The sequence below is a fragment of the Stylophora pistillata genome, chromosome 14 (assembly GCF_964205215.1).
Source record: "Stylophora pistillata chromosome 14, jaStyPist1.2, whole genome shotgun sequence".
Classification (NCBI taxonomy): domain Eukaryota; kingdom Metazoa; phylum Cnidaria; class Anthozoa; order Scleractinia; family Pocilloporidae; genus Stylophora; species Stylophora pistillata.
The window spans coordinates 3,997,379-4,024,878 of NC_142532.1; the positions used below are offsets into that span (position 1 = coordinate 3,997,379).

Genomic DNA, 27,500 nt, shown 5'->3' on the forward strand with positions numbered 1-27,500 from the left:
CTTGTTGTCATTGAGAAGTGATTCTGTCAGAGAAGTGGGAGATAAGTCCGTGGAGGAAAAAGATCATATCAGCTGTGATCACACTAGTGCAAGTTCAGGTGATGTAAAGAAAGTAATAGACTACTATAATCAACTTGCTAAAATTGCCAAAGAAATGGGTGACAAGTCAGCTGAAGGGTGTGCTTATGGTCAACTCGGGAATGTTTTTCTGAGTGTAGGTGAAATCAGAAGAGCTGTTAACTACTACAGCCTTTGTCTTCATATTGCTAAAGATGTTGGTGACACACCTCTAAAGGGAAAAGCCTACAGCAGTCTTGGCAGTGCTCATCACAGACTCGGTGATATAAAGAAAGCCATAGAGTACCACCAACTACACCTTAAAGTAACTAGACAAGTAGGAGACAAGTATGAAGAGAGTGTGGCTTATGGCAATCTTGGCAATGCTAATCAATCCCTGGGTGATTTCCAAAAAGCATTAGAGTACCACAAACTACATCTTGAAATAGCTAAAGAAATAGGAGACAAGGGTGGGGAGGGTAAAGCGTATGGAAATCTTGGCAAGGCTTATAAATCCCTGGGTGATTTCAAAAAAGCATTAGAATACCACAAACTACATCTTGAAATAGCTAAAGAAATAGGAGACAAGCGTGGGGAGGGCAGTGCAAATGGCAATCTTGGCAATGCTTATCAATCCCTGGGTGATTTCAAAAAAGCATTAGAGTACCACAAACTACATCTTGAAATAGCTAAAGAAATAGGAGACAAGCGTGGGGAGGGCAGTGCAAATGGCAGTCTTGGCAATGCTTATCAATCCCTGGGTGATTTCAAAAAAGCATTAGAATACCACAAACTACATCTTGAAATAGCTAAAGAAATAGGAGACAAGCGTGGGGAGGGCATTGCAAATGGCAATCTTGGCAATGCTCATCAATCCTTGGGTGATTTCAAAAAAGCATTAGAATACCACAAACTAGATCTTGAAATAGCTAAAGAAATAGGAGACAAGCGTTGGGAAGGCATTGCAAATGGCAATCTTGGCAATGCTTATCAATCCCTTGGTGATTTCGAAAAATCATTAGAGTACCACAAACTACATCTTGAAATAGCTAAAGAAATAGGGGACAAGGGTGGGGAGGGTGAAGCAAATGGAAGTTTAGGCATTGCTTATCGATCCCTGGGTGATTTAAAAAAAGCATTAGAATACCACAAAGTACATCTTGAAATAGCTAAAGAAATAGGAGACAAGCGTGGGGAGGGCAGTGCAAATGGCGGTCTTGGCATTACTTATCAATCCCTGGGTGATTTAAAAAAAGCATTAGAGTACCACAAACTATGTCTTGAAATAGCTAAAGAAATAGGAGACAAGCGTGGGGAGGGTAATGCTTATGGCAATCTTGGTAATGGCTATCAGAGTCTGGGTAATTTCAAAAAAGCATTAGAGTACCACAGACTACACCTTGAAATAGCTAAAGAAATAGGAGACAAGGATGGGGAGGGTAAAGCTTATGGCAATCTTGGCAATGCTTATCAATCCCTGGGTGATTTCAAAAAAGCATTAGAGTACTACAAACTAGATCTTGAAATAGCTAAAGAAATAGGAAACAAGGCTGGGGAGGGTAAAAGTTATGGAAGTCTTGGTAATGCCTATCAGAGTCTGGGTAACTTCAAAAAAGCATTAGAGTACTACAAACAACATCTTGAAATAGCTAAAGAAGTAGGAGACAAGGGTGTAGAGGGTAGTGCCTATGGTAACCTCGGTAATGCTTACTCTCGTCTCGGCGACTTTTCACAGGCCAAGAAGTCATATAACCTAACGCTTAAAACTGCTATAGAGGTTGGAAACAAATCCTTGGAGGCATCGGCCCACTGTTCATTAGCAAATGTTTTCGATTTACTGGGTCTACTACCAAACGCCGTTGAACATTACCTAGCTAGCATAACCTTATTCAATGCTCTGAGAATACTTCTAAAATCTAAAGATGAGTGGAAAGTTAATTTTCGAAATCAGTATCAAATGGCGTATACGGGTTTGTGGAGAGTTCTCGTGAAACAAGGTAAGATAGACGAAGCCTTATTTGCTGCTGAGAAAGGACGAGCTCAAGCTTTGACTGACCTGATGGAATCCAGTTTTTGTGGAGGAACAAGTCAGCCTAAGGGAGACGATGCAGATTTACAACTTTTAAAGAACATTCCATCAAACACTGTCTATCAGGCAGTGGACAAAGACGACGTTTATCTCTGGATTGTGTCTGAAGGAAATCAAATTCAGTTGAGACAAAGTAAACTCAAAGATTCTCTTTCAGAAAATAGTGGAGCAAGCCAGTCCTTTGAGTCGTTCGTTCTCGGTGTCTATACAGAACTTGGTGTTCTTTCAAATGTGAGATGCGAGAATCGATCTTTGGATACTTTGAGGGAATGCCGCTCAAAAGTTCATAAGGAAACTGGAGAGGACACCCCTCAACCTCTTGTCCAAAAAAAACAATGCCTAGGCACTTTGTATGATAACATTATGAAGCCGGTGGCCGACCTGGTTGAAGGGAATCAGCTGCTAATTGTTCCCGATGGACCTCTGTGGCTCGTTCCGTATGCTGCATTGAAGGATGGTAATTCTAAATACCTTTGTGAATCATTCAGAATCAGACTTGCTCCATCGTTAACAAGTCTCAAACTCATCGCCGATTGCCCAGAAGATTATCACAAAAGCAGTGGCGCGTTACTTGTAGGAAATCCGTGGGTAGGCGAGGTTACTGACAGCCATGGAAAGAAACCCCTGGAGCAGCTTCCTTGTGCTCAAGAGGAAGTAGAAATGATCGGACAGATTTTGAAGACCACTCCAATCACTGGTAGACAGGCCACGAAACGAGAGGTGTTGAAAAGACTCAATTCCGTTTCCTTAGTTCACTTTGCGGCGCACGGATGTATGGAAACTGGCGAAATTGCTCTCACACCTGATCCAGACCGAATATCTATTGTGCCAACGAAGGAGGATTACATTTTAACAATTGGAGACGTGTTGGATATTGAACTTCGCGCCAAACTTGTTGTGTTCAGTTGCAGCCATAGTGGTTGGGGCGAGATCAAGGCTGAGGGTGTGGTTGGCATCGCGCGAGCCTTTATGGGGGCTGGTGCTCGGTCTGTTGTGGTGTCCCTTTGGGCGATTGATGACGAAGCTACTCTTGAGTTTATGAAATGCTTTTATCAACACCTTGCAGAAGGTAAACTTGCAAGTGAGTCTCTAAACCTGGCCATGAAAAGCCTCAGAGAATCAGACAAGTACAGCAACATCAAATACTGGGCGCCTTTTCTGTTGATTGGAGATGACGTCACTCTTGACTTCAGGGCAAAGGAATGAGAAAATTTGAATATGAAACCAGGTCGATGAAAAGTGTTTTGTTTTTTACCTTAAAAAGAAAAATTGGCGCATGCACTTGGAAAGCTTGAATGTTTCTCTGATTTTGGAGTTTTTGGCTTCTTTTCATTCCTTTTTAGCTTGCCACTATTTTACCTGTATTTGAACTGTCGTTGCTAATATTGTTAATTAAAACTTGAGATATGTAACTTTTTTCTTTGCTGAAGAAATAAAAACAGACTGTATCGTTAAATACTGATCAGTGGAATTGTCTTTTTTTTACCTTTACAAATTTAAATACTTGCCAAGAGAACAGAATGTAACAAGGCTTTTGTTGTGAAGGCCTAAAGTAGTTGAATGGTGATCACGAGATTTCAGTGATCACCAAAATGACAGTCAAATCTATTCCTATATCATAATCAGTTGTACCGAAATCAATTTAAAGGTTTTTTTTGTACATAACCAGGAGCTTGTCCACTGAGTTTTCACTATATTTATGCTCTAAGCTTTTGATAAGCCACCAAATTGTTCATTATCTGCAAAAGTTGGCTAAAGTTTGATTTCAAAATTCTATAATTTGAAGCCATATCTTAAATAAACTTGGATGGTTTTCCGCATAATAAGTACTTATTCTACAAGGACGTAAAGGCAGCAGAGTGACAATAACTCTCAATATAGAAACGACAACTTTGAGTTTAAATTTACAAGACATGTTTTCACATTCTCATGTCATCTTCAGTTGCAAATAAGCTTTTAACGGTTGTACATTTGAATTTATATTAAGGTACGTTACAAATTACATGTCAGGGCTTACGTTACAGTTTGAATATTAACTACGCGAAAAATGTAAATAGAGTGCGCTTGACTAGACCCAAAAAAAAAAAAATAATAATAATAATAATAAAATAAAAGACCAAGGAACAACATAATTAAAAGGAAAGAGACCATTCTAGATGCTTCAATTGCTGATTAAGAATGGGTTTTTCCCACTTAATATGCAATGCCTCTTTGATCTTAATTTGGTATTTTGAAGCGGCAGAATCTAAGATCGTGAAACATTCTGTATCACAAGAGTCAAGACAGGCCCTTGATGATTGCAGGTGCCTGTAAATGTGCGAAGTTTTGTCCGACAAGAGGTGCTCACGAACTCGTGTACAAATGTGGCGAGTGGTCTCACCAATATAACTGGCATTACAGCCAGCTCACGAAAATTTATAAACGACACGCGAACGTAGACCTAGCACATTTACAAGCACCTGCAATCATCAAGGGCCTGTCTTGACTCTTGTGATACAGAATGTTTCACGATCTTAGATTCTGCCGCTTCAAAATACCAAATTAAGATCAAAGAGGCATTGCATATTAAGTGAGAAAACCCATTCTTAATCAGCAATTAAAGCATCTAGAATCATCTCTTTCCTTTTAATTTTGTTGTTCCTTGGTCTTTTATTTTATTATTATTATGTTTTTTCTTTTTTTTTTTTGGTCTAGTCAAGCGCGCGCTATTCACATTTTTCGCGTATTTAATATTCAAACTGTAACGTAAGCCCTGACACGTAATTTGTAACGTACCTTAATATAAATTCAAATGTACAACCGTTAAAAGCTCATTTGCCACTGAAGACGACATGAGAATGTCGATACATACTTATTCTACGGATTGAAATTACCTTGAAAAGATCATTTTCCTTTTTAGAGTTTTTTCATTCCATTTTGATTCAATCTAATTTATATTAGTGCCAAGATTGCCATTCTAAGCATGATTCGAAGAGGTAAATATCTAACATGATATTACTGAATAGATCTTAGGTAAGATGACTTCATATACTTAGAAGAACAGGCCTCATTTGCAATAATTTTACCATGAATCTTAGCATTTTTCTTGTTTTTTTTTTTTGCGTGTGTGAGTTTTCTCTTCATTTCAGTGTCTTGGGAACATTTTCTAAAATTTTACATTTATGACACTCGAAAATCTTGAAAATGAGGTCTGGAGGTTAAACTGGGTATACTTAATGTACATTTGTCCATAATGTACATTTGTACGCTTATCTGTCCATTTTAATGACCCAGAACAGAAAGGTTGAAATTTTCCTCGTTATCTAAACAATAAAACAGCTAAGCAGAGTTCACTGTACGTGAGGTCTCATTATTTGTAAATTCTAATGCTCGTGACATGGTAATTGTTTTTTCAGTAGGAAAAATATTTACACACATAACTAAGGGAAGCGATTCAAGTACATGTAAACCATGTAGTCCTGAAAGGGAAGTACTGTGTAGAAAAGGCTCATGAATAAATATAAATCTGAGAAGGTTTACGGCCTCAGAATAAGACTTTCAATTTTTGAAAATTTTCTGGTCAAATGTTTTTATATTTCTTTACAGTTAACGTAGTATAAAGTAGAGATGTCTGATAAAGTTCTTATTGGTTTTTAAAATATTACTAGGTATTCAAGGCTTGCTTTGTACTTAGGATCAGTTGAGTGGTCAGAAGTTAAAGATATACTGTATCCCAGCAGTTTTAGAGGAAATCAATCAAATCAATCTAACCTTAGCAGATTTTTGTAACTACCATATGTGATCTTGTAATAGTTAACCTGCATATGGTTGAATATGATGTAACGTAGGATTTTTCGAACTAGCTGGGATAGTTTCAACTAAATATGCTTTGTATAATGTCAATGTACTTCGCGTAAATTAGTTAGTTGCTTGTTTTATTCATAGTTGAAGATAGTTCTTCATTTTACCTTAGTTTATTTAACTCATGAACTCCCAACCTCAGAGAAAATCATGATATTCTCGCAACTGATTAGAATACGTATCGTTGTTGCTTAATTCAGATAATTCTCTGTTACATCCCGTTTGTACTAAAACTTGTCATCCAGTTTACATTTATGTTGATTTTTATGAACACTATGTTTGCCATTGTATTAATAGTGTGAGGAGAGTACAGAGTTACGATCAGTCTTCAGAGTTAATGGTTCATTTTAGTTTCTTGTGAACTTAGCTGCCATGATTGCCATGCTTAGCATGTTTTCAAGAACAAAATACCAAATGATGTTTGAGATGTAAAACCCTTCAAAGCCAACGTAGTTGGTCCAATTGAAGTTCCTTTATTATTCAGAAGAAAAATTCTCCAAACTGATGAGATTGCGAGCTAATGCGTTTCTTTGCTGCTTAATTCCGAGAATTCAATGTTGTGTCTAGCAAAAAATTATCCTCCAGTTTAGAATTTCTTTAATTTTAATCGACACTATGTTCGTCAGTGTAGTAACACTGTGAGGAGAATTCAAATTACGATCAGTCTTGGGAGATAATAACATCATTTTAGTGTCTCCGTTTAGCGTTTATGTTTACTAAATCGTATATAGCAATTCAGTGTGGTGTCTCGTGTACTTATTTTGTACTTCTTTGTGGTGGAGAAATATATATTTTGTAAAAGTAGTGCTTTGATTTTCATTGTCTGTCTCCATATTCTAAGGATTCACAACAAGTGAGCTGCAGAGACATAGAGACCTCAAAGCTTGTTATCACCCGCGCGCGCCAAGTTGATTATCAGTCCAGCTGAGAGTGTTCTAGAAGTCCTTATTTCAAACCCCAGCCCCCCTTCCCACTTAACAGACGAGCTACTCTATTCTATTGCATCTTTTCCAATGTTTATCGTTCCCTGAACGATACCCCTTGAAATGCATCTCGGTGTCTTTTTTTCTTACGCAAGTTTTTATCACCATTAACATTTGCGCAATCCTTTTTTATCCTTTATTTCGAGGACACTGGAAATTTTAGCATCAAAAGGTATGACATGTTTTGATTATTATACGTTGCCTGAACTTTTCTCCACAAAGCACAAGACGGTCAGTCAGCTGATATCTGTCGTAATCTTTTGAGCATCATGGGCGCTCGCACCTGACACAAACAGATCGTCACAAGAACTCAAACTTGTTTTTTCGTATTCAAGCCACTGGCTCAACGAAAACAACAACAACAGCGTTTATTTACAGACGATAAAAAAAAATTCAGCAAAAGCTGATGTGGTCTTGTGCAAACAATAAGACTAAATTCTTAATTAATTACAAGAACACTAATGCAAGATTTCTACATATTTACAAAAATAAAAATTCTACATAGTACATCATTATAATATACGTGGCTTAAAAATACACTTGAGCGACTTTTTAAAAGCGTCAACGTCTTGAATTGATCTCATTTGATTTTCCAGAGCGTTCCACCGAGTAATTGACTTGTATGAGCATGATTTCTTGACCATATCGGTCTTAGGTCTAGGTAACTTAAATGTCATTTTCCTCCTGAGGTAGTAACTACTTACATACTTTTCAAAACGATAGTTCTAAGGACTTGGTGAAAGATGATAATAGGCTTATTAAGGCCTTAAAAAATATCGCAGATTTTAAGACCGAAATAAACTCCGGTCAATTGTTTATTTTTCAAAGCATTTATATTATAAAACCTAAAACTTTGAATTGATGTCAATTGTTCCAATCAACTCGTTACCATTTACACTAAAATTTCCGAAAAATATCAAGGGGGATTATGTGTAAACATTAAGATTGTACTACAATCAAAGGGATCGAAAGATGAAACATTTTCAGGCGCCATCTCGTACGCCAGAAAACCGGAAGTTCCATAACAACTGAACCGTGTTCCTTTCGTGACTTGTGCGTCGAGCTTTCTTGGAATCATGAGCGAGGGGATTCCCCTTAGAAGACAGCTTCCAAAATTGCGTGTTGTCGCGTGGTGGGTTTGTTCTGTGTTCCATTAAGCGTATATCGACTTACATTTAGTACCTTTTCAATTTTGGTGATTTCCTTTACCGCAGATTAGGATGGCACGATCGTTAAACAGCTGGTTACCTCTAAAGGCCGTTTGTCTGACAGTACGATCTGTGATTAGTTGAGTTACAAATGAGGTTTAGTTTTAAAGCTAACGCTTTCGATTGATCTTTTCCTTCCTTAGATCCATCATGATTAGCTTCGGTTAATTACAAACAAATATTTGACTGTCGTACTGTCTGATTTGCTTGCATTAATTTTACATGAATAGTTTGATAGTGTTGCATAATATAGAAATCATCAGTGATGTTTCTTGACTAAGCCCAACAAATGTTTTTGCGGATATTTTCGGAATTAGCGACCATACTTTTCCTTGGCAATCTTAAATTGGTTAAAAGAGGTTTGAAGCTGGATTTTTAAAAAAGGTTTGGTGGTTCTGATTTCCTATTAGACGCTGATGAAGCAGTTTCAGTTTCGATGCCACTGTTCACCAAGCAAAAGAACAAACCAGTCAGTGTTTGGACTTTCATATTGTCAGAATTATCCATAACTGGAAGGCTGGTTGAATTAAAATGATCTTTCATCAAATAAGGGCGCAATGTTCAGTAGGAATAACACATGTGTCTCTTCCACTTTCGCGAGGGAACGAATTTCACAAACAGATTTTTATGAAAGTTTGGGTTTTCTTTGAATACAAATATTTCATTTGCAGTAGACCTTATCGCCAAACTTAACACATTCTTGAGCCTAATTTTTAACTTAATGGCAACTTACAGTGCGGTCTGTAGTTAGTTTACGTTACAGATGAGGTCTAGTTACTAAGCTAACGCTTACGATTGATCTTTTCCTTCCTTAGATCCGTCATGATTAGCTTCGGTTAATGAAAAACAAATATTTGTCTGTTGTACTGTCTTATTTGCTTGCATTAATTTCTCATGAATAGTTTGATAGTGTTGCATAATATTGAAATGATGTTTCTTGCATTGACTGAGCCTAACAGATGTTTTTGTGGATATTTTCGGAATTAACCACCATACGTCTCCTTGGCAATCTTAAATTATAACATAACTAAAGCAAAGCGCGCGCTCTGATTGGTTAATTCAGCATCTACTATTTGCCCATGGGTGCATGCTGCTGATGTGAGCAAATGCTTAGACTATTTTTCCGCGCACGCTTGTTTTTTCTGATCACGTAAGATTTGTTAAATAAAAGGAAACTCTTGTTACAATGTATCAATGTTATGTTATAAAACAAGTGGTGAACGCCATAGCGTGTACTATTGAGTTATGGATGCACTTGGGAGGTTTGCTTAGCACTCAAGAAGCTAGAATGGCACTCGGTGATCGCCTCGTGCGACTCTTACGCTTCTTTCGTGCTTAGCAACCTTCCGTGTGCATCCATAACTCAATAGTACACGCTATGGCGTTCACCATTTGTTAATTGAAGGTTTAATTTCCTCTGAGACGTTGATGAAGCACCTTACTGAACCGTTTAATATTTGTTCGTGCGATCAGAAAGACTTCATGTTCACTTGACAAATTTACTCTTCTAATGATATCCAATCATGGTTTACATTTTTTTCACCAACATTTGTTACTTCAGCGTCTAGTTAAAAATCAGATACAGAAATTTACTTTCGGTCTCCTAGCAAGTTACTTAACTTGACTAAAATAACGATGATTTGTTTTAAAATACTTGAAGAGGAGCAGTGCGCTTTTTATCAACATTTTTTTGAAAATGACTGTTTTGCATTTTTGCTTGAGGCACCCCTATTAACAAAATTTCAATCTTTGTAAGTCACTTGAGTTTGGCCTTCTGGCCCATTTCTTGCATGTTCTCGAAATTTCTGGACGAAAAACGAATTAAGAAAATGTTACGGGCTGATAGTTTCATCGTTCGGAAATCCACAACTATTAATATTTCGATATAGGACATATAAACAAGGCAAATGAGAAACAGCTCTTAGGAACCTCGAGTTGGTGGGACTTTCGAGGAACAGGCACCAAGAAAAATAAATTATTATAATCAGTGCTCTTTCTTCTCCTCTTCGTGATATTAATTGCTGGTTACCCGCTAGGAATGCACTGTTTTACCTGTATGTATTTCATGGTTAAAGTCTCTGAAGTATTTTGTCTCATAATCGAAAGCATTGAGCGGATATTGAACAGCTTTTCTCTATTTTCTTTTGTGAAGATACAAGTCTTAAACAGAAACCAAATAGGTTAAGAAAATATTGAACAAAGCACATTTCTAAAAAACGTTACACAGGATCTAGAACACTGATTTCTAAAATTAGGAAATAAATATATCTTATTAGACGTTTTGTTGTGTAGTATCGCTAAGTATTTTGTCGAGTTGTGTCGTATTTTGACGAGCCCGTAGGGCGAGTCAAAATACAAATAACGAGTAAAAATACTCAGCGATACTACACAACAAAACGTCTAATAAGTTATTTATTATCCAACACGCCAAACTGTTGTTTTCGCGGATATTTATTTACGGGGAGTGCAAAACAGAAGTATGCGAAGCGGAAAGGAATTGGCGCGTTGTTGCGTTGCTGTTTCTATTTTCCGTCATTAAATGAAGAAATTTTCTGGTCGTCAAGCTGTTTTTCTTCGTTCGATTCATCGAATGAACTTGGATCTGTATTTACCAGCCATTCTGACTCTTCGTCGTCGAAAAAATGATTGAAATTGTCCGCCACTTTTTTTTCCGTAACTACAATCCAATTCTTCGCTTGCGCGATGCGAGAAAACCAGTTTAACCGGTACTACAATAGACGTGTACAAATACCGCGTGATATTTGTACTCGTCTATGGCTTTATTCGTACTCGTCTAGGTGTAGTTGGATAATAAATGTTACGTATCTTATTTTCAGAGTTATTCTACTCGTTCTCCGTAAAACCGAAAGTTCCATAATAACTGAACCGTTTCCCTGTGAAACTTTCTTGGAATCATGAGCTAGGGGGTTCCCCGTAAGGCAGGTTTTCATTAGCGACGGAGTCGGAGTCGTAGTCGGAGTCGTAGTCGGAGTCGTAGTCGGAGTCGTAGTCGGAGTCGTAGTCGGAGTCGTAGTCGGAGTCGGAGTCGGAGTCGGAGTCGTAGTCGGAGTCGTAAGAGCGCTTGTGACCCAGTGAAAATCGAAAAACGGAGTCGTAAGCGGAGTCATAAGCTCGACGGAATCGGAGTCGGAAGAATCAGAAGGTTCCCATTTTCTTCCAATTCCGCTTATGACTCCGTCGCTTACGATCTAGTGAAAACTGCATTGTTGGAGTCGGAAGCGGAAGAATAAATCAATCACAATGCTCGATTCCAGGCCCGTGAAACTACAAATTTTGGCGCCAAAGACAACATGGCGGACGAAGAGCAACTTTGGCTCTTATGAATCGTTATTTTGTGCAGGCAGAGACAATGCAGGAATAATGTCGTTCGAAAAAGAAATAAATTTTGGGTTCGTGATATCTATCGACATCGAGCAGCCAAGGAAGAGTATGCTAACCTCGTCAGCGAACTACGACTTGGTAATCGTGAATCGTACCTTCGGTAGATTCAGTTCGAGTATTTAAACTTTTAATTTCGTAATTTTACCGTCAAGCTCACACGTTTAAATTTGTTACGGCTATTTGTGCATTTTGGAAAGATGGAATCGAGGATTGTGATTGGTTTATTTTTCCGCTTCCGCTTCCGACTCCTACAATGCAGTTTTCACTAGATCGTAAGCGACGGAGTCAGGCAGAATCGGTGTTCTGCTTCCAACTCCGTCGGTTTGATTTTCACTAGATCGTATCTCTCCACGCTTCTGATTACGACTCCGTCGCAAGTGAAAACCAGCCTTTAGAAGGCAAATTCCAAGATTGCTTGTTGTCGCGCGGTGGTTTAAATTACCACAAGAACACCTCGATATTACCAGTTCCAATGAGGGCGTATCGACTTACATTTGGTACATTTTCAATCTTGGTGACTTACTTTGCCACAGTTTTGTAACAGATTGGGATGGCACGATCATTAAACACCTGATCACAGCCAAACGCTGTTTCCGTTTTCTAGTCAGAGGTGAGCATAATGTTTGACAGTATTATCTAATTAGTTTGTGCTATAGAATGATGAAGTCTAGTTTTTTAGCTAACGCTTTCAATTGATCGTTTCCCCCCTTACATCGGTCACATCATTTTTTGTCCTTAAGCTCCACTTAATGACAATATTTGTCTGTTATAATATCTGATTTTCTGCCATTGATTATTCATGAATTTATAATTTGCACTGATAGTGTAGCATGAAATTGTAATAATGTTTCTCAACTGAGCCTGACAGATGCTTTTCTGGACATTTTCGGAATTATCGACCACACGTTTCCCGGGAAATCTTAAATTAGTTAGAAAGGAGTCTGATGCTAGATTTTTGAAAAAATTTAAAAGGCTTTGATTTCCTGTTTGACGCTGATGAAGCACCTTCAGTTTCGATGCCACCGTTCACTCAGCAAAAGAACAAACGAGTTCCTGATTTATGTTTGAACTTCCATATACATTGGAATCCCAATTTCTCGAACCCTTGGTTTCTCCAACCTCCCGATATCTCGAACCAAACCTTGTTTCCCTTGGATTTGCTTCACTTGTAATTTCACCCCCGAATTCTCGAACCAATTTGCGTTTCCCCTAGAGGTTCGAGAAATCAGGATTTCACTGTAGTCAAATTTATCTATAAGGAAGGCCGGTTGAATTAAATGATCTTGAATCAGATAAGGGTGCAATGTTAAGTAGGAACATACACATATGTCTCCTCCACTTTCGCAAGGGAACGAATTTCATTAACAGATTTCTGAGGAAGTTTGGGTTGTCCTTATGAATATTCCATTTGCAGCAGACCTTATCGCCAAACTTGATGCATGTCTGAGCCAACTTTTTAACTTAATGGCAACTTACTTTAATGATTTTCCCGTTAAAAAACACAAACGTCTTTACTCTTTCGCATATCCAGTGACATTCAAGGAAAAGCTGAAGAACTTATCAACGTGTATTAAGAGAGGTTACCGTAATTATTTGATTGTACGAGTTTTATTATCTGTTAATTCAACCGTTTTGTCTTTGTTCTTGCCACCAGAAAGGCTTCATGTTGACAAATTTACTTTTGCAATGATCTCCCATCGAGGTTACCATTATTTTCCCCAATAGTTGATACTTAAGCGTCAAATTAAAAGTCAAATACAGAAATTTCATGCTAACTAAAATAACGATGATTTATTTAGATAAACTTGATAGGACCATTGCGCATATTATTAACATTTTAATGAAAATGACGCTGTTTAGCTTTTTTGTAATCTTATCAACAACATTTTAACTGTTTGTAAGTCACTTGCGCAGTATAACTTGTCTCACAGAGAATTCCACTTTTCGTTTTTGTGAGGAAAACGGGGCTTTTCCATTTTCCGAAGAACTAGCGATAGCATGGCTTGCTACACACTCTATCTTCTTAATCATCGTCGTCTTCGCCCTGCAGAAAGTTCCAGATTTTCTTGGATGCAAAGCCATCTTAAATCAGGTAACATTTCTTCCATCCTATTGGACTCTGATGATACTTATATCATTGACCAGATAGATACGCCAAGCTTGCTATTTTTTCCAAATCCATCGATTCCTGGATAATAATGTCTTTGGCATTGAACTATTTTCCGAGAACTACATTTGCTGGTTTCCTAAACTATACTCAGTTGAATTTTCTGAAGCGTCAGTATCCCGGTTATATCTTTGTGTTGTCAAAGCTTACTGTTCTGGTGCTATTCGCTTTTTCTCTAATCAACCTGCTCGCCACCATTTTAGAACTTACTGTACAAGTTCATAAGGTGCATCGGACCATAGGGGCAAAACGCTCGGTGCATTTTAAAATGATAAACGATCTTCTGCGTGACTTTAGTACAACCACTTTCAGATTCAAATTTGGGAGTTTCTTTTGGCAGAAACTTTTCATTGCTGATAAGAATATTCTCTGTACTCAAGCACCTTTATGGTAATAACATAGATGTAAATGTTAGGTTTCCAGTGCACTAGGCCCAGTCTCTGCCGAGGTTTTGTCATTCGACACTTGGTCAAACCTCGGCGCACGTGTGTTTTCATCGCTCGTTTTTCGCCTTTATTTTTCGGATGTGGATTTTTTAACTTGATTCACATCAAAGGAATAGGACATTGCGGAATCGTTACGGATATTGTAGCAATTTTCAGGGTTACGGACAAGGACACGTGCTCGTTTGTAAGGATTTCTCACACGGTATTGTATTCGAACAGTGTTTTAAGCATAGTTGATCCGATGGAATAAAACGTGCAATTGATACCGAACTGACGGCTGTTACAATGGATGATAGAGCAGCTAACGCAGAGAGCGTGCAGATTAATGGGAGTGACGGCCTCTCATCCAATGTTGCGCAATTCTCGTGTAAGTGCCGAAATTCATCCGAGATTACCTCACCACGCTCCGTGATTGGTCCAGAAAAATCTCGCTCCTTTCGCAACCAATGAGTTGCAAAGCTAATTAACCCAATCGAGGCATGTGCCCTCGCGTTTTCCCGCTTATTGCAGTTTGCCTGTTTTCACTTGTAATTCTGTTTGGTTCTTTATGATAATTTCCTCTTCTTTGATTGGTCGATGTGAGAACTTTGGCTTTGGATTCATGACGCTCAATTGAAATGCGCACTATCAAGAATGCTATTACTTTCTCTCTATGCCAACGACAGAGAAAATGGCTTTATTAATAACAATGATAATAATTTAATAATTATATTGCGCAAATTAACATGGCGATATGATCAAATGCGCATCACAACACTGTTCGGGGGACTTTGGCCAGACTGCATCAGCAGTTTACAAACAATCGAAGGAAACTTATTTGAAGATGCCCCCTCCCCCAATTCCCAGTAAACAGGCCAGACAACGTCACAGTAATCTCGTGAGTGGGTTCTTTAACGTCCCTGCCTAACCAAATTATCTAATTAATAGATGCAAGAGACGGGACCTACGGTTTATTCGTCCTTATCCGAGAAGACTAGAATATCTATCCATTTCTTATTAAAGAAAGGTAGCGCATTCTCCTCAGTTATTTTAAGACCTTGAGTGTTGGTCCGGCCGGGGCTCGAACCATCGACCTCGACCTCCCGCACAACAGTCCAATGCTCTAACCAATTGAGCTAACCGGGAGGCGGAATTTTATTCAAAGAATTGCAAAATTTTTCCCCATCTGGTCAGAAACATACATGGTATAATGTTCGTGTTATAAGCGGGTTTAACTGAATCCTGATAACCTAATTTCATTTCATCTTTATTACTAAGACCAAATAACGGCACTGATGAGGCCCAGAAGGCCGAAAAAAAATAAAGTGTGACTTGATTTTCGTAGAACAGTGCTCAATACATAGAAGTAGAGCGAAGTATATATTGTGGGAGGAAAAAGACAAGTAAACTACAAGTTCATCCCTGATGAACTTGTAGTTTACTTGTCTTTTTCCTCCCACAATATATATATATATATATATATATATATATATATATATATACCCTGAAGAGTGAAGCGATTCACGAAACAGGCTTGTCGGGAAATGTAGTTACGTCCTTTTTTCCTCTCGTAATATTTATATATATATATATATATAAGTAGAAGCTTGTAAGGGGTCCCACAAACAATGCTGATCAGTCTCAAACGCGCTGCCTGGAGGATCACTGAAGCGATCGTGGGCTCTTGAAATAACGTAAATAAGAGCAGAAATGTAATGGTCAAGAGGCCAACTCCAATGTAGCTTTGTTGGTTTAATAGCTCGACGTTTCGACCGTCTCGGTCTTCTTCAGGAGCATACTAATTACATGAGCAATATTCAAATCTAAAATTCGTGTCAACAGTAAACATGTCATGACGTTATAATATAAAAATAGAATAGATAACAGCGAAACGTGTCATGGTGTCTAAAATAGATAAATTAAAGTAGTTATAATTCATGTAGTAAGCTTATTGATAGTAGGATTGAGTCTTAATATCCAATAATTTTCTCTTGCTCTTCTGATTTCTTGATTTTGACTTCTAACTTTTTCAATAACCGTAAGTTTAAGATGGTCGACTCCACAGTTCTTAAAATGTCTGACAGAGGGTATGTTTTTATGTCCACCCTTGATGTCGCTACGGTGTTGATTGCCACGGTGGTGAATTGGGTGACCTGTCTCGCCTACGTACTGATCGTTACATTTGCTGCATTCAATCAGGTATATCACATTGCTAGTCTTGCATGACGTGTGTTGTCGCAGTGTTATCGTTTCTCCTGTAGTGCTGCTTTTAACTGACCCTGTAAATTGCCCGTATGTTTTGCAGCAGTTGCATCTTATGTCAACCCTACAGGGCCAGAATCCGGGACTAGTGGATTGCAATGGTTTCTGCTTTTTATGTTTATGAGAGAAATGAATTTTGAGATTTTTGTTAGTTTTGAATGATCGACCACAGATTGTACTGGTAGTGTTAGATGGAACTTGAAAGTGTGGACTGCTTATACCGTGTGGGGATTCATCAGTGGAGAGCAAACCTGTTTCCTCCACTGACCGTGTACCACTTGTAATAACTTACAACCCAGCACTGCCAAACATCTACAAACTCCTCAAGGAGCACCATCAAATACTCTTGACCTCGTCCAACACACAGGCCATATTCAAAGAAACACCTCTCGTTGCCTATCGAAAAGGGCGTAATTTAGCACAGATGCTTACTCACAAGAGACTGCGATCGCCGATCGCCGCTGACACAAGCCCCTCATCAGTGGAGGCGGGATTTCGGTCTCGTATGGTAGAGGTTGCTCCCCATCCTAGTGGTGTGGAGTTTGGTTGGTTTGATTTGGAGGTTTTCGAGGTTCTTGTCGGATAAGTGAGTACCTGCCGGGAGGGAAAACTTGCGACTTTTTCCTCCTTGGCAGTGGTTTTTCTTTGGTTTTCCGTTTGGTCACCCATCCCTTCTTTGGGATTTCTCGGGTTGATCCGAACTCGCTTGTTCTTCTTTTGCTTTTTTCTGTTGTTTCGGTCACCCATCCCTTGGACTTGTCCTTGGGTTGGGTCCGAACTTCGTCATGGTTGTTCCCTTTAATAGGACCATTGACATCGATTGTCAGGGGCTCCCTGAGGAGGTACTTTTTTCTGAGGCGGTTGGCCTATTGTTGGCTTATTTTGATCGAGAGTCCGATCATCGTGTGGCTGCTGTGCAGGCGTGTCCTGGCCGCGTTGCCAGAGTGACTTTTGTGGAGAATGGGGAGGTTGCCAAGCTCTTTTTTGAGGAGCTTGGGTTTGTTAAGTTGGGTGATGTGGAGTGTAGAGTGGTCAAGCCCCCTCCTCCTACACCCCAGTCTACCACGGTTGTGGTATCTCTGTTTCCCTTTGAGGGATCTAACGAGGCTATTAGCACGGCCCTGTCGGCATATGGATCTGTCAAATCTGTACGCAATCAGGTTTGGCCCGGTAGGCCTTCGGTCTCTACCGGGTCACGTATTGTGCAGATGGTGGTCAAGAAAGTTATCCCGCCGTTTATTCCCATCCACGGTGTTCGCTGCAAGGTCTGGTATAGGGGGCAACCCCTTCAGTGTGTGAGCTGTCGAAAGGTTGGCTATAAGTCCACCGAGTGTCCCCTTAGGGGCAAATGTTTCCGGTGTCATGGAGAGGGGCATTTGGCTAGGGACTGTAAGATGGTTGTGAGTGCTCTACCTGTGGCGGATGCTCCTGAGGTCGGAGGGAGTGTTGAGCCCTGTGTAGAGATGGATGTACCCTTGCCTAGTGAAGACAGTGCGCCTGTGGCCCAAGACAGTGTTACGGCAGCTGATGCAACCGCTCCCGTTGCTCAGGACAGTGTTGTAGAAGAGGCTGAAGAGTGTGACTACTCCTCTAATGCCAGCGACGATCGTTTCCCGTCTGCCACACCGGTTGATCAAGTACCGACCGACAACGTTTCCCGTAAACGTTCTGCACCCCAGACATCTCCGGTCTCAAAAGGAGCCGTTAAGAAGGCCCAACACTCCTCGCCAGCGGTTCCACCCAAGAGCGATATTTGCAATGGTGGCTCTAAGGTTCTCCTTGAAGTTCCTGAAATGGCTCGCTGTTCCGCAGACCACCGTGCAATCGTGTGGGAGATTGTGGTTGACTATCGTAAACCGCCCAGTCGGCGTAAAACCTACGGCCAGTGGATTTCAGATCCCCGATTTTTCGGGTTGAGAGATAAAGACATCGAGGCTGCTATGGCTTTTTGCGACAAAAAGTTCCCACTTTTAAAGTAATTAGTTAAGTCATGAAAAGAAAAACAAAAGAAAATATTTAGTTAAGTAATGAGCGGGTGTGTTTAATTTCTGGGAGTGAGTGTGTAATTTTTAAGTGAGGTGGGGTTCGATTCCTCAGCGAGTTTGGCGTCTGGTGACCCTCGTTTATGGTGGTCCCCATCCCTAAGGCATTGCACGCCAGCCAATGGGTTGGGATTAGACATGTAGGTCGGCGGAATTGCACCTCCCTTCATCGGGGCCCGGCCGTCCACCTTAAACATAAAAAACTGACGAGACCCACATGACGCGGGATTTTTCTTGTTGGTGGTTTTGCTCTTCTGTCAGGAGGTCATTTTGGTCAGGACAATTGTAAGTATCATGTCGTTTTTGCCTTTTCTGCACTTGTGAGTACCTGCCGGGAGGGAAAGCTTTGCAGTTGTCTTTTTTCTTTTTCGCTGTTCGTCACCCATCCAATTTGTTGCTTTTTTGGTTGGGTCCGAACTTGGTGGGTCAGCCGTTTGGGGCTTTTTGGGCTTTGCCCTTTTGCTCCCTTTTTTCTCCATGGCTCTGCATTTGGAGAAGACAATTGACATTCAGTGTACTGGTTTCCCAGCTGGAACGTTACAATCTGAGGTGGTTAAGTACATCAATGCCTATTTTGAAGTGGAATCGCAACATATAGTAGTTTCCATTCAAGAATGTCCTGGCCGTATAGCCAGGGTCACTTTGGCGGAGGGTGTGGCTAAAATGTTTTTCGAAGAACAGGGTTCAGTTGTCCTCAATGGGGTTGAGTGCTCAGTCAGGAAGCCTCCCCCCTCCACCCCCCAGTTCACTAATATTGTGGTTTCGTGGTACCCTTATGAGTGGCCAAATGATGCGGTGGCTACCGCTCTGTCAGGTTATGGGGTAGTTAAAACCGTTAGGCACCAGGTTTTGCCGGGCTTGCCCGATGTCTCCACTGGTTCAAGAATTGTAACGATGGTACGAACTAAGGAAATCCCCCGGTTTGTGTCAACCAAGGGGATTAGATGTAAAGTTTGGTATCGTGGCCAGCCCCTCCGCTGCGATATTTGTAGAGCGGTTGGACACAAGTCTGCAGCATGCCCTGATAGAGGCAAGTGTTTAAGGTGTCACAAAGAAGGTCATTTCGCTCGGACTTGCCCCGACGCCTGGAACAAGGCCTCAGCTCCTACTGTCCCAAGTGTGGCAGCTGCTGGTGATGAGGCGGTACAACCTTTGGACGCGGCTGTTGTTATTCCCCCTCCTCTAGCTGGTTCAGTTGATGAAGTTTCTGCCCACTCTGCTTCGGATGTTAACGTTGCTGACCCCACCCCTCCCGAGCCTGTGGACACTGCGATGGAGTGTGGTGATGTCTTTCCTCCTGCCTCGCAGGGCCCACTTGATTCTCAAGGTTACTTAAATGAGGATGTTGTTGACCCAATTGTAGTTGTGTCTGGTCAAGGGGCTAGTGTTCCCTCTAGTGATATAGACTCCTCGGAGTCTGGTGTTAAATTGTATGACGAGCACTTCAGTCAGTTGGATGAAGTTGCTAGTGTCACCTCGTCGGTTGTTCAGGGTATTTTGAGCAATGGTGATATCCTAAGTAGTACAAATAATGAAATAATTAATGATACAAGTAGTGAAATAATTAATAATACAAGTAGAGATATAATTATCAATAAGCCCAGCGCTGGCAATGGGGAAGTTATCTTAGTTAATGAAATTGCAAACGAACCTAATGCAAATAGTGAAAATACTACCTTACCTAATGTAGATGAGCCTCAGGACTGGGGTTCCATTGATGACTCTCAGGATGTGAATATGTCACCGGCCTCTGGCCAACGCAAAAGGCCCTCTACCTCCTCGACTCCTAGGCGCCGTCCAGCTAAGAGGACCCCGGGTACTCATAAATTGCCTGTGGGCCCTTCGGCTGCTACTAGGGTTAATGCAAGTCGTTCGGCTAAGAAAAAGTCATGATGTTTCTTTCATGCTTTGTGATGGCTCTTTCCATCCTTACGTTAAATTGTAATGGTATCCGGGACCAGTCTAAAAGGATTGGTCTCGTGTAGTGGTTGCGATCTCTCCCTGTGAAGGTTGACGTTGTCTGCCTTCAAGAAACGCACTGTGTTACTCGGGCTGAATGTTCTTTGTGGTTTTCTTTGTCTGGTTTCTCTTCTATGTTAGCTCCGGGTTCTGTCCATTCCTGTGGTTGCGTCGTACTCTATCGTCCTTGTATCTCTCTTCTTAATTCTTGGTCTGCTGATGGTCGCTATTTGCAATGTGAATTCTCTTTTCATGAAAAGGTCTTTAGGGTGGTTTGTCTCTATGCCCCCAATCGCAGCCCTGCACGGGATCAATTCTTTGATGGCCTGTATTCGAAGATTGACCCTTCAATACCAACGGTCCTTGCTAGTGATTTTAACTCCGTTTTTGACCGGGCTCGAGACCGACGTGGTCCAGTTCCTGCCTCTGTATCTAGTGATAATTCCTCCTCGCTTAACCATCTTTTTGATGCGTGTTGTGTCACAGACATCTGGCGTTACCTCCACCCCTCTTCTCCGGGGTTCACCTGGACCAGGTGGGACGGGAGTTTGGCGTCGCGTATTGACATGTTTGGGATTCCTTTTGCATGGGTCCCATCGGTGTCCTCTGTTTCTGTGTATATCTGTCCCTTCTCGGATCATCGTGGCTTGTGTTTGTCTGTGTCTGTTCCTGACGTCGTCCCACCTGGCCCTGGCTTCTGGAAGCTCAACACCTCAATTTTGGAAGATCAGGATTATTGTCAACTTGTCCGGGAGGAATGGTCTGCCTGGCGTCTTGCTGTCCCTCGCATTCCCTCTCTCGCCAAATGGTGGGATAGGGGGAAAAGCCGGATTAAGGGGCTCACCATCCGCTTTTGTGCGAGTAGGGCCCGTAAGACATCTGCATGTAGAGACGCCTTGGTGCGCCTTGTTCAACATCTCCAGGAGAAAGTCGATTCGGGGGTTACTTCTTGTGTGGATCCCCTGCGGTCGGCTCTCTCTGAGCTTGCTCACCTAGATTCTGATGTGGCGAAGGGGGCCCAGGTTCGGGCGCGAGTCAAATGGGTTGAGGAAGGTGAGACTTCCTCGCGTTATTTTTTTCGTTTAGAGAAAAAACGTTCTGCCGACCGTCGCATCTCTGCGCTGAGAGAGCCTGATGGCTCAATTGTTTCTTCTTCTGCTGCTCTCTGTGCTTCTCTTGGTTCTTTCTATTCTGGTCTATATACTGCTTCGCCTACAGACTCTCATGTCCAATCTTCCCTTCTCGGTAATCTGTCCTCGTTTCTTCCTCAGGATCAGTCCAATAGTTGCGAGGGCCTACTCACACCATCTGAGGTCCTTGACGCTCTCAAGGGTATGGCACACAACAAGACACCAGGTCTAGATGGGCTCCCTATGGAGTTCTATCTCCGCTTCTGGGATGTGGTTGGTGCTGATCTTGTAACTGTCCTTAATGAGTGTTTCTCTTCTGGCTCTCTTTCTCTCTCTCAGCGCAGAGGTGTCATTACTCTGTCATTCAAGAAGGGGGATCGTCTCGATCCCAAGAACTGGCGCCCCATATCTCTCCTAAATGTGGACTATAAGTTAGCGTCGCGGGCCATGGCCGGGCGTCTTCTCCGCGTGATACACCTTGTTGTCAACCGCGATCAGACGTGTGGGGTCCCTGGCCGCTTCATTGGTGAGAATGTCGCGTTACTGAGAGATGTTGTCAGCTATGCCGAGTCCTCTGGCACCCCTGTCGCAATCCTATCTCTTGACCAAGAAAAGGCCTTCGACCGGGTGGATTGGGGTTTTATGCGGTCCACTCTGGTCGCCATGGGTTTTGGTCCGTCATTTGTCGCGTGGATTGACCTATTTTATACTCGTGTGCAAAGTGCTGTAAATGTTAATGGTTACTTGACTCCCTTCTTTAGTCTTTCTCGTGGTGTCCCGCAGGGGTGTCCATTATCTTCACTCTTGTATGTTCTTGTTTCGGAGGTCCTTGCTTGTAGCATTCGTGCAGACCCCCGTATCAAGGGTCTGTCTCTCCCAGGTTGTCCTCCGCTGTCTCCCATCTCTCAGTACGCGGATGACACATCTCTCATACTTACCTCGGATGAAGGCATCTCGGCTGCTCTTGACATATATAGGTGTTATGAACTAGCTTCTGGATCGAAGATTAACCTCTCCAAATCTAAGGGTCTCTGGTTGGGTGGATGGCGGGGTCGCACGGACCCCCCAGTTCCTTTTGACTGGTCTCCTGTCAAGCTCAAGGTGCTGGGGGTTTTCATTGGCCCATTTTTTTTTCGTGTGGGAGATTGTGGTTGACTATCGTAAACCGCCCAGTCAGCGTAAAACCTACGGCCAGTGGACTTCAGATCTCCGATTTTTCGGGTTGAGAGATAAATACATCGAGGCTGTTATGGCTTTTTGCGACAAAAAGTTCCCACTTTTCAAGTAATTAGTTAAGTCATAAAAAGAAAAACAAAAGAAAATATTTAGTTAAGTAATGAGCGGGTGTGTTTAATTTCTGGGAGTGAGTGTGTAATATTTAAGTGAGGTGGGGTTCGATTCCCCAGCGAGTTTGGCGTCTGGTGACCCTCGTTTATGGTGGTCCCCATCCCTAAGGCATTGCACGCCAGCCAATGGGTTGGGATTAGACATGTAGGTCGGCGGAATTGCACCTCCCTTCATCGAGGCCCGGCCGTCCACCTTAAACATAAAAAAACTCTGATTTTCCTTCACCACGCATAAATGTTTCGCCTTTTACTAAAGATTTCCGTGCAGGAGAACAGTTGAATGAATCTGTAGACCAATTTCTCGTCGCCCTGCCTTGAGGCGGGGCCCTGAGGTGAAGTGGATAAATTGTTTGACGTTACTTTACTATCCACTAACCGTTGAAAGAACGGTGAACCCTCTTTTACAGCGCTTGGGGGAGCTAAAATCTGCACTGAGCGAGGTCAATCAAATGCGAGATTCGTTAAGACGAAAAAAGCAGGGTCGATTGTTGTGCAAGATGGCCTTTAGCCAGGAATGAGAGACCAATTTCTCGAAGGCGAAAGCTCCTTCAATAACGTGATTTTTTTTCATCCTCCGGATTTTCACGTTTGAACAGCACGCTTGAAGTCCCCACAAAAAAGACGTGGCAGAAAGGCTTGCCTAAGATCGATTTTTGCACCTAATGCCAGCACGCATGCTCTGCGTGTACTCAAAATCCAGGATATAAGTTCCTCTAAAATAGAGTTTGCGTCAACTGCCGACACGCCGTTTGGTTGGAGATCGTGGTGCCAAGTCTGCTAAGCGCTCCCGAGCGCACTGAAATGTCTTAAAAGATTTGTACGTGAAAAGGAGAACCAGAACTAATGGGTAAGAAGATGGACCAGAGGCATATCAAAGATGACTCGGTGACACATGGGTAATTGATGAGCTGTAAACAATATTTTCAGCTTTTTGTACGATTAAACACTTGTAAAAGAGTTTTAATTTCTAATCTGGTTTCGACGCTTCAATAAAACTCTAGTGCCCAGGCTTAACGCTTCAACTCCGGCGTGATGTCAAGAGGTGACGGCACAAACGCGTTACCATGCAACCAGTCATAAACAAATCGAAACTTTTTTTCGCACCAAGAGCTCGGTTCTTACTGAAGCAAAGTGAAAGAAAATGAATTTTTCTTGTTTATCAAATACTTCGAGTGAAGATATGAGTTGCAAAATGAACAAAAACATCTCAGGTCAGCAAGAGTCCGTGAAGAAATCCAGTTCTGCGAGAATACTTGATGAAGAAGTCAGTGTCACTAATCGTTCCGCTGAGAGTTATTATGAGCCTCTGGAGGCCTCTCATGGGGCAAGGATCATGCTTAATGAGGTGGGTGTTTCCCAATCATTACGGCTGTTTGTTTTTCGCTTAAATGAAACGTTTGGTGCAATTAAGTCAGAACTTGTTATAGGAAGGGGCACGAAGAAAAATCTTAAGTGATTTTTTCGTCGGATGCTTAAGTTGACTTTATTCGATATATGAGCTAAGAAAATAGTTCGTAATTGTTTCAATTTGAATCAAATTTGAGTTTCCTCCCAACGCCCAAACTAAGCTCAAACTTAAGTCCGTTCAACATCGAAGAAACTTTAAAAGCAAAAGGAAATTTTTTGGATCAAAGATGCTCAGGTGAGTTTGGAAAGGTTCCTTCGTGAAGAGATGTCGGAAAAAGTGCGTGCGACTAAAATCATTAGATTATGACGTCACTCCGTGGCATTCCACTATCTGTCCACCGTAAGTTGACGCATTGTGTTCTCAATTTTTTTGTTTACTTAATTCTAAAATTGATGTGCTTACATAATTGATTTCAGTATATGAGAGAAGAGGAACAACTAACGCAGAAGATCAACTACCTTGAAACAGAGATTAACGGTTAGTTTTGTGTAATGACGCATGCAAGATTAGACAAGCGAGTGCGGACTGAGAAGCCATTTAATTAAAGGATGCCAAGACTCAACTCTGTGTCCCTGACAACAAGTCTTTTACCCCCCCCCCCCCCACCACCTCCCCTTGCCCCAATCCCCTTTCTTCTCGTTCCGTCATGAGCAGTTCAGTTAGTGTTATGTTTTCCTGATCTGACTCATCGTTCTAAACTTAAAATTAACCCATCTTTTATTTCGAGTATTTGTAATATTCATATTTTCAACAGCTAGGAAGAAGGAGATCGGCTTTCTTAAGGAAACTCTCTGGGGGAGAGACAAAAAAATTGCTGATCTAAAGAAAAAACTGTCACAACTGCAGCAAAAGGGACGGAGAAATAATTTTCATATTGTCAAGCACATGGCGACAATGGATGAAAAGCTGCAGAAGGCGAGGATGAACATTGACGAGCTAGAGGGCGGCATTATTTTCAGTGTAATAAAGAATGAAATAAAAACAGAAGAATCCCAGAGTGAACCACAAATATTAAATGGTGAGTAGCGATGGCGTCTACTCAACCGAGTGGTGACCACGCGGTTTGTACGACTGCCTTGTCTTCATGAACTCCAGGGATGCGTAAGGGAATAGAGATGGGGAGAGATCGAGGGTCTGCACCACCTTTCCCTGAAAATGAATCGGTACTTTTAAAGACCAGAAAGATGAAAAAAAAGCGGTTAAGATTACGGTTCACACCATGGGCGAAATCATAACTTACGGGTCTGATTTAAAATACGTCCCCCATTTCACAAAAAATTTAACTTAAAAATATAATATTCCATCCTCAAGACGAGAAGAGGCACTTTAAACTGAAAACTTTTGAATGTTGATAACGTTTGAGAACGTGTTCTTCCATGCACTATGATTTTCATTTCTTTAGTTTTTTTTTGGTTTTTATTTCAATTAGGCATAGACTATTTTGACCTTCAACTGTCATGGTTTGACACTCTATCAAACAAATTTGGATGTCTCAAAGTTGATAACTCTCCAGTAACAGCACGAGATCTTGAAGCTATGAAGAATGTTAAATCAAATTTAAAGCTCTCCACTGAAGCAGCTAAAGGTAAGAGGAATGAAACTTGCTATGCGATTGCGCACATCCAATAGTCCACAGCGAAAGCAATGTTTGCTAATACGTGACAAAACAGTTGGACACTTGGAATCGATATAGCTTTTTCCACGCACTGTTTGATTTTTATTTATATTTTTTCTTTCAACCAGGCAAAGATTACTTTGACCCTCAACCGTCCTGGTTTGACACTCTATCAAAAAATGGTGGATGTCTTAAAGTTAAAAACTCCCCAGTAACAGCAAAAGATCTTGAAGCTATGAAGAGTTTTAAATCAAATTCAAACCCCTCAAAAGGTATGAAAAAGGAAACTTGTAAAATATAATATAACCCCTCCCCTCCCCTCCCCTCCCCTCCCCCGCAAGGCAATGTGAACGTTATTTACCTAGACACTAGTTAATCTGTAGTTAAATCCGTGGGTAGGCAATTAAGATTTATAACACAAATTTTTCTTGAATTTTCTAGGGAGCGCATATTCTTTCCATCGCCCAGCACCTCCCGTTCTGGCGAGCATCGTTCCAAGTGGATCTCAAATGACTTTTGCTTACCAGGCGATCAACCAGCACAACATTCCTCAAACTGGCAGGTTGCTGGAATCAAATCTTACAAACTGTAAAATGCCTGTTATAAGCTCCCTTGGGTCAAACATGGTAAGGGGTTTGGGTATGATATATTTGGAGGAGCTCACACTGGGGATTCTCATTCTTGGAGTGGGAGGGGGGAGAATTCATATCTTAGGGGCATGACCTATGTGGCACTGAGAACTCTCTTAGCAACTCGCACAGAAACAAGCTGATTTAAGTTACACAATTTCAATTTTTCTCAATTTTTCGTTTTTTCCACAGAACAAGGATTGTTGAGCAGAACTTTTAACAAATGGTTCGGATCATATTTCTGAAGTAAGAGCTATACGATTTTTTAAGTAAATTAAAGGCAATAAATCCGTCAATATTTAACATTGTGCTGAGTGAAGCAATTAATTAATTTTAAATTAACTTTTAAAAGATCGAGATATTTATTCTGACTCTCTTTTCATTCCTCAGATCATCTTCAATACAGGCAACTCAAGCTTACCTCTTTCTAATTCTTTACAATTTCAAGGCAGGGCGTTGTTTGTTGTTTTAAACTTGTTATATTTAATCGCCTTTTGAAAAATCTTGGGAGCACCTTGATCAAAAAGCCAATTCTAAATGAACACTGATTCCACTCTTGATAACATCGGTTATGAACGAGTTTGTAAATATGTAAATGGTATTGTCATATTTGTAAATTAACTGATGAATGTTCACCATATTTGTCAAAATTGTTAATATTTTTATTCAAATAAAGTAACATGAAATAAGAAATGAGGTATACTTTTGAAGACACAATCAGTTGAAAAAGTAACTTGTGATTAGTGTCCTCTATAATGTACTAGACATTATTACTAAATAATTAATTTAGTAAACACCTCTGCAAGGTTACACGAGTGTCGTTGCATTTTTTATTCAATCTTTCCAAACGTTTGTAGATAATTTAACATATGCATATATGACAGTCCTGATGATGACGGTGTGAACCGGGTGTAATTGCCGCTGACCTGACTTGTCTG

The 27,500-nt window shown here is 41.0% G+C and overlaps 2 protein-coding genes, 1 non-coding gene and 1 pseudogene across 3 annotated transcripts in view; all 4 read left to right on the plus strand.

The window, feature by feature from the left end:
- The window catches only part of LOC111319413 (uncharacterized), a 15,526-nt gene extending 8,736 nt beyond the window's left edge, over positions 1-6,790 (plus strand). The window contains exon 8 of the mRNA XM_088744960.1: positions 1-6,790. This exon is cut by the window's left edge and continues 20 nt beyond it. Coding sequence (XP_088601086.1) covers positions 1-3,352 — 3,352 coding nt within the window. The 3' untranslated portion in view covers positions 3,353-6,790.
- A 6,683-nt stretch (positions 6,791-13,473) lies between these two features.
- LOC148716149 (uncharacterized) lies at positions 13,474-15,055 on the plus strand (annotated as a pseudogene).
- Positions 15,056-22,484: 7,429 nt separating this feature from the next.
- Positions 22,485-27,372, plus strand: LOC148716150 (uncharacterized). The gene is made up of 8 exons (XM_088744973.1): positions 22,485-24,255; positions 24,735-24,795; positions 25,073-25,336; positions 25,748-25,903; positions 26,062-26,205; positions 26,375-26,495; positions 26,755-26,808; positions 26,953-27,372. The coding sequence occupies exons 1-7, from the start codon at positions 24,052-24,054 to the stop codon at positions 26,780-26,782; spliced, it is 978 nt and encodes a 325-aa protein (XP_088601099.1). The 5' UTR covers positions 22,485-24,051; the 3' UTR covers positions 26,783-26,808; positions 26,953-27,372.
- On the plus strand, positions 23,117-23,237 carry LOC148716151 (U5 spliceosomal RNA). Its single transcript, XR_015995717.1, has one exon. It is a non-coding gene; the product is annotated as a U5 spliceosomal RNA (small nuclear RNA).
- Positions 27,373-27,500: the final 128 nt, after the last annotated feature.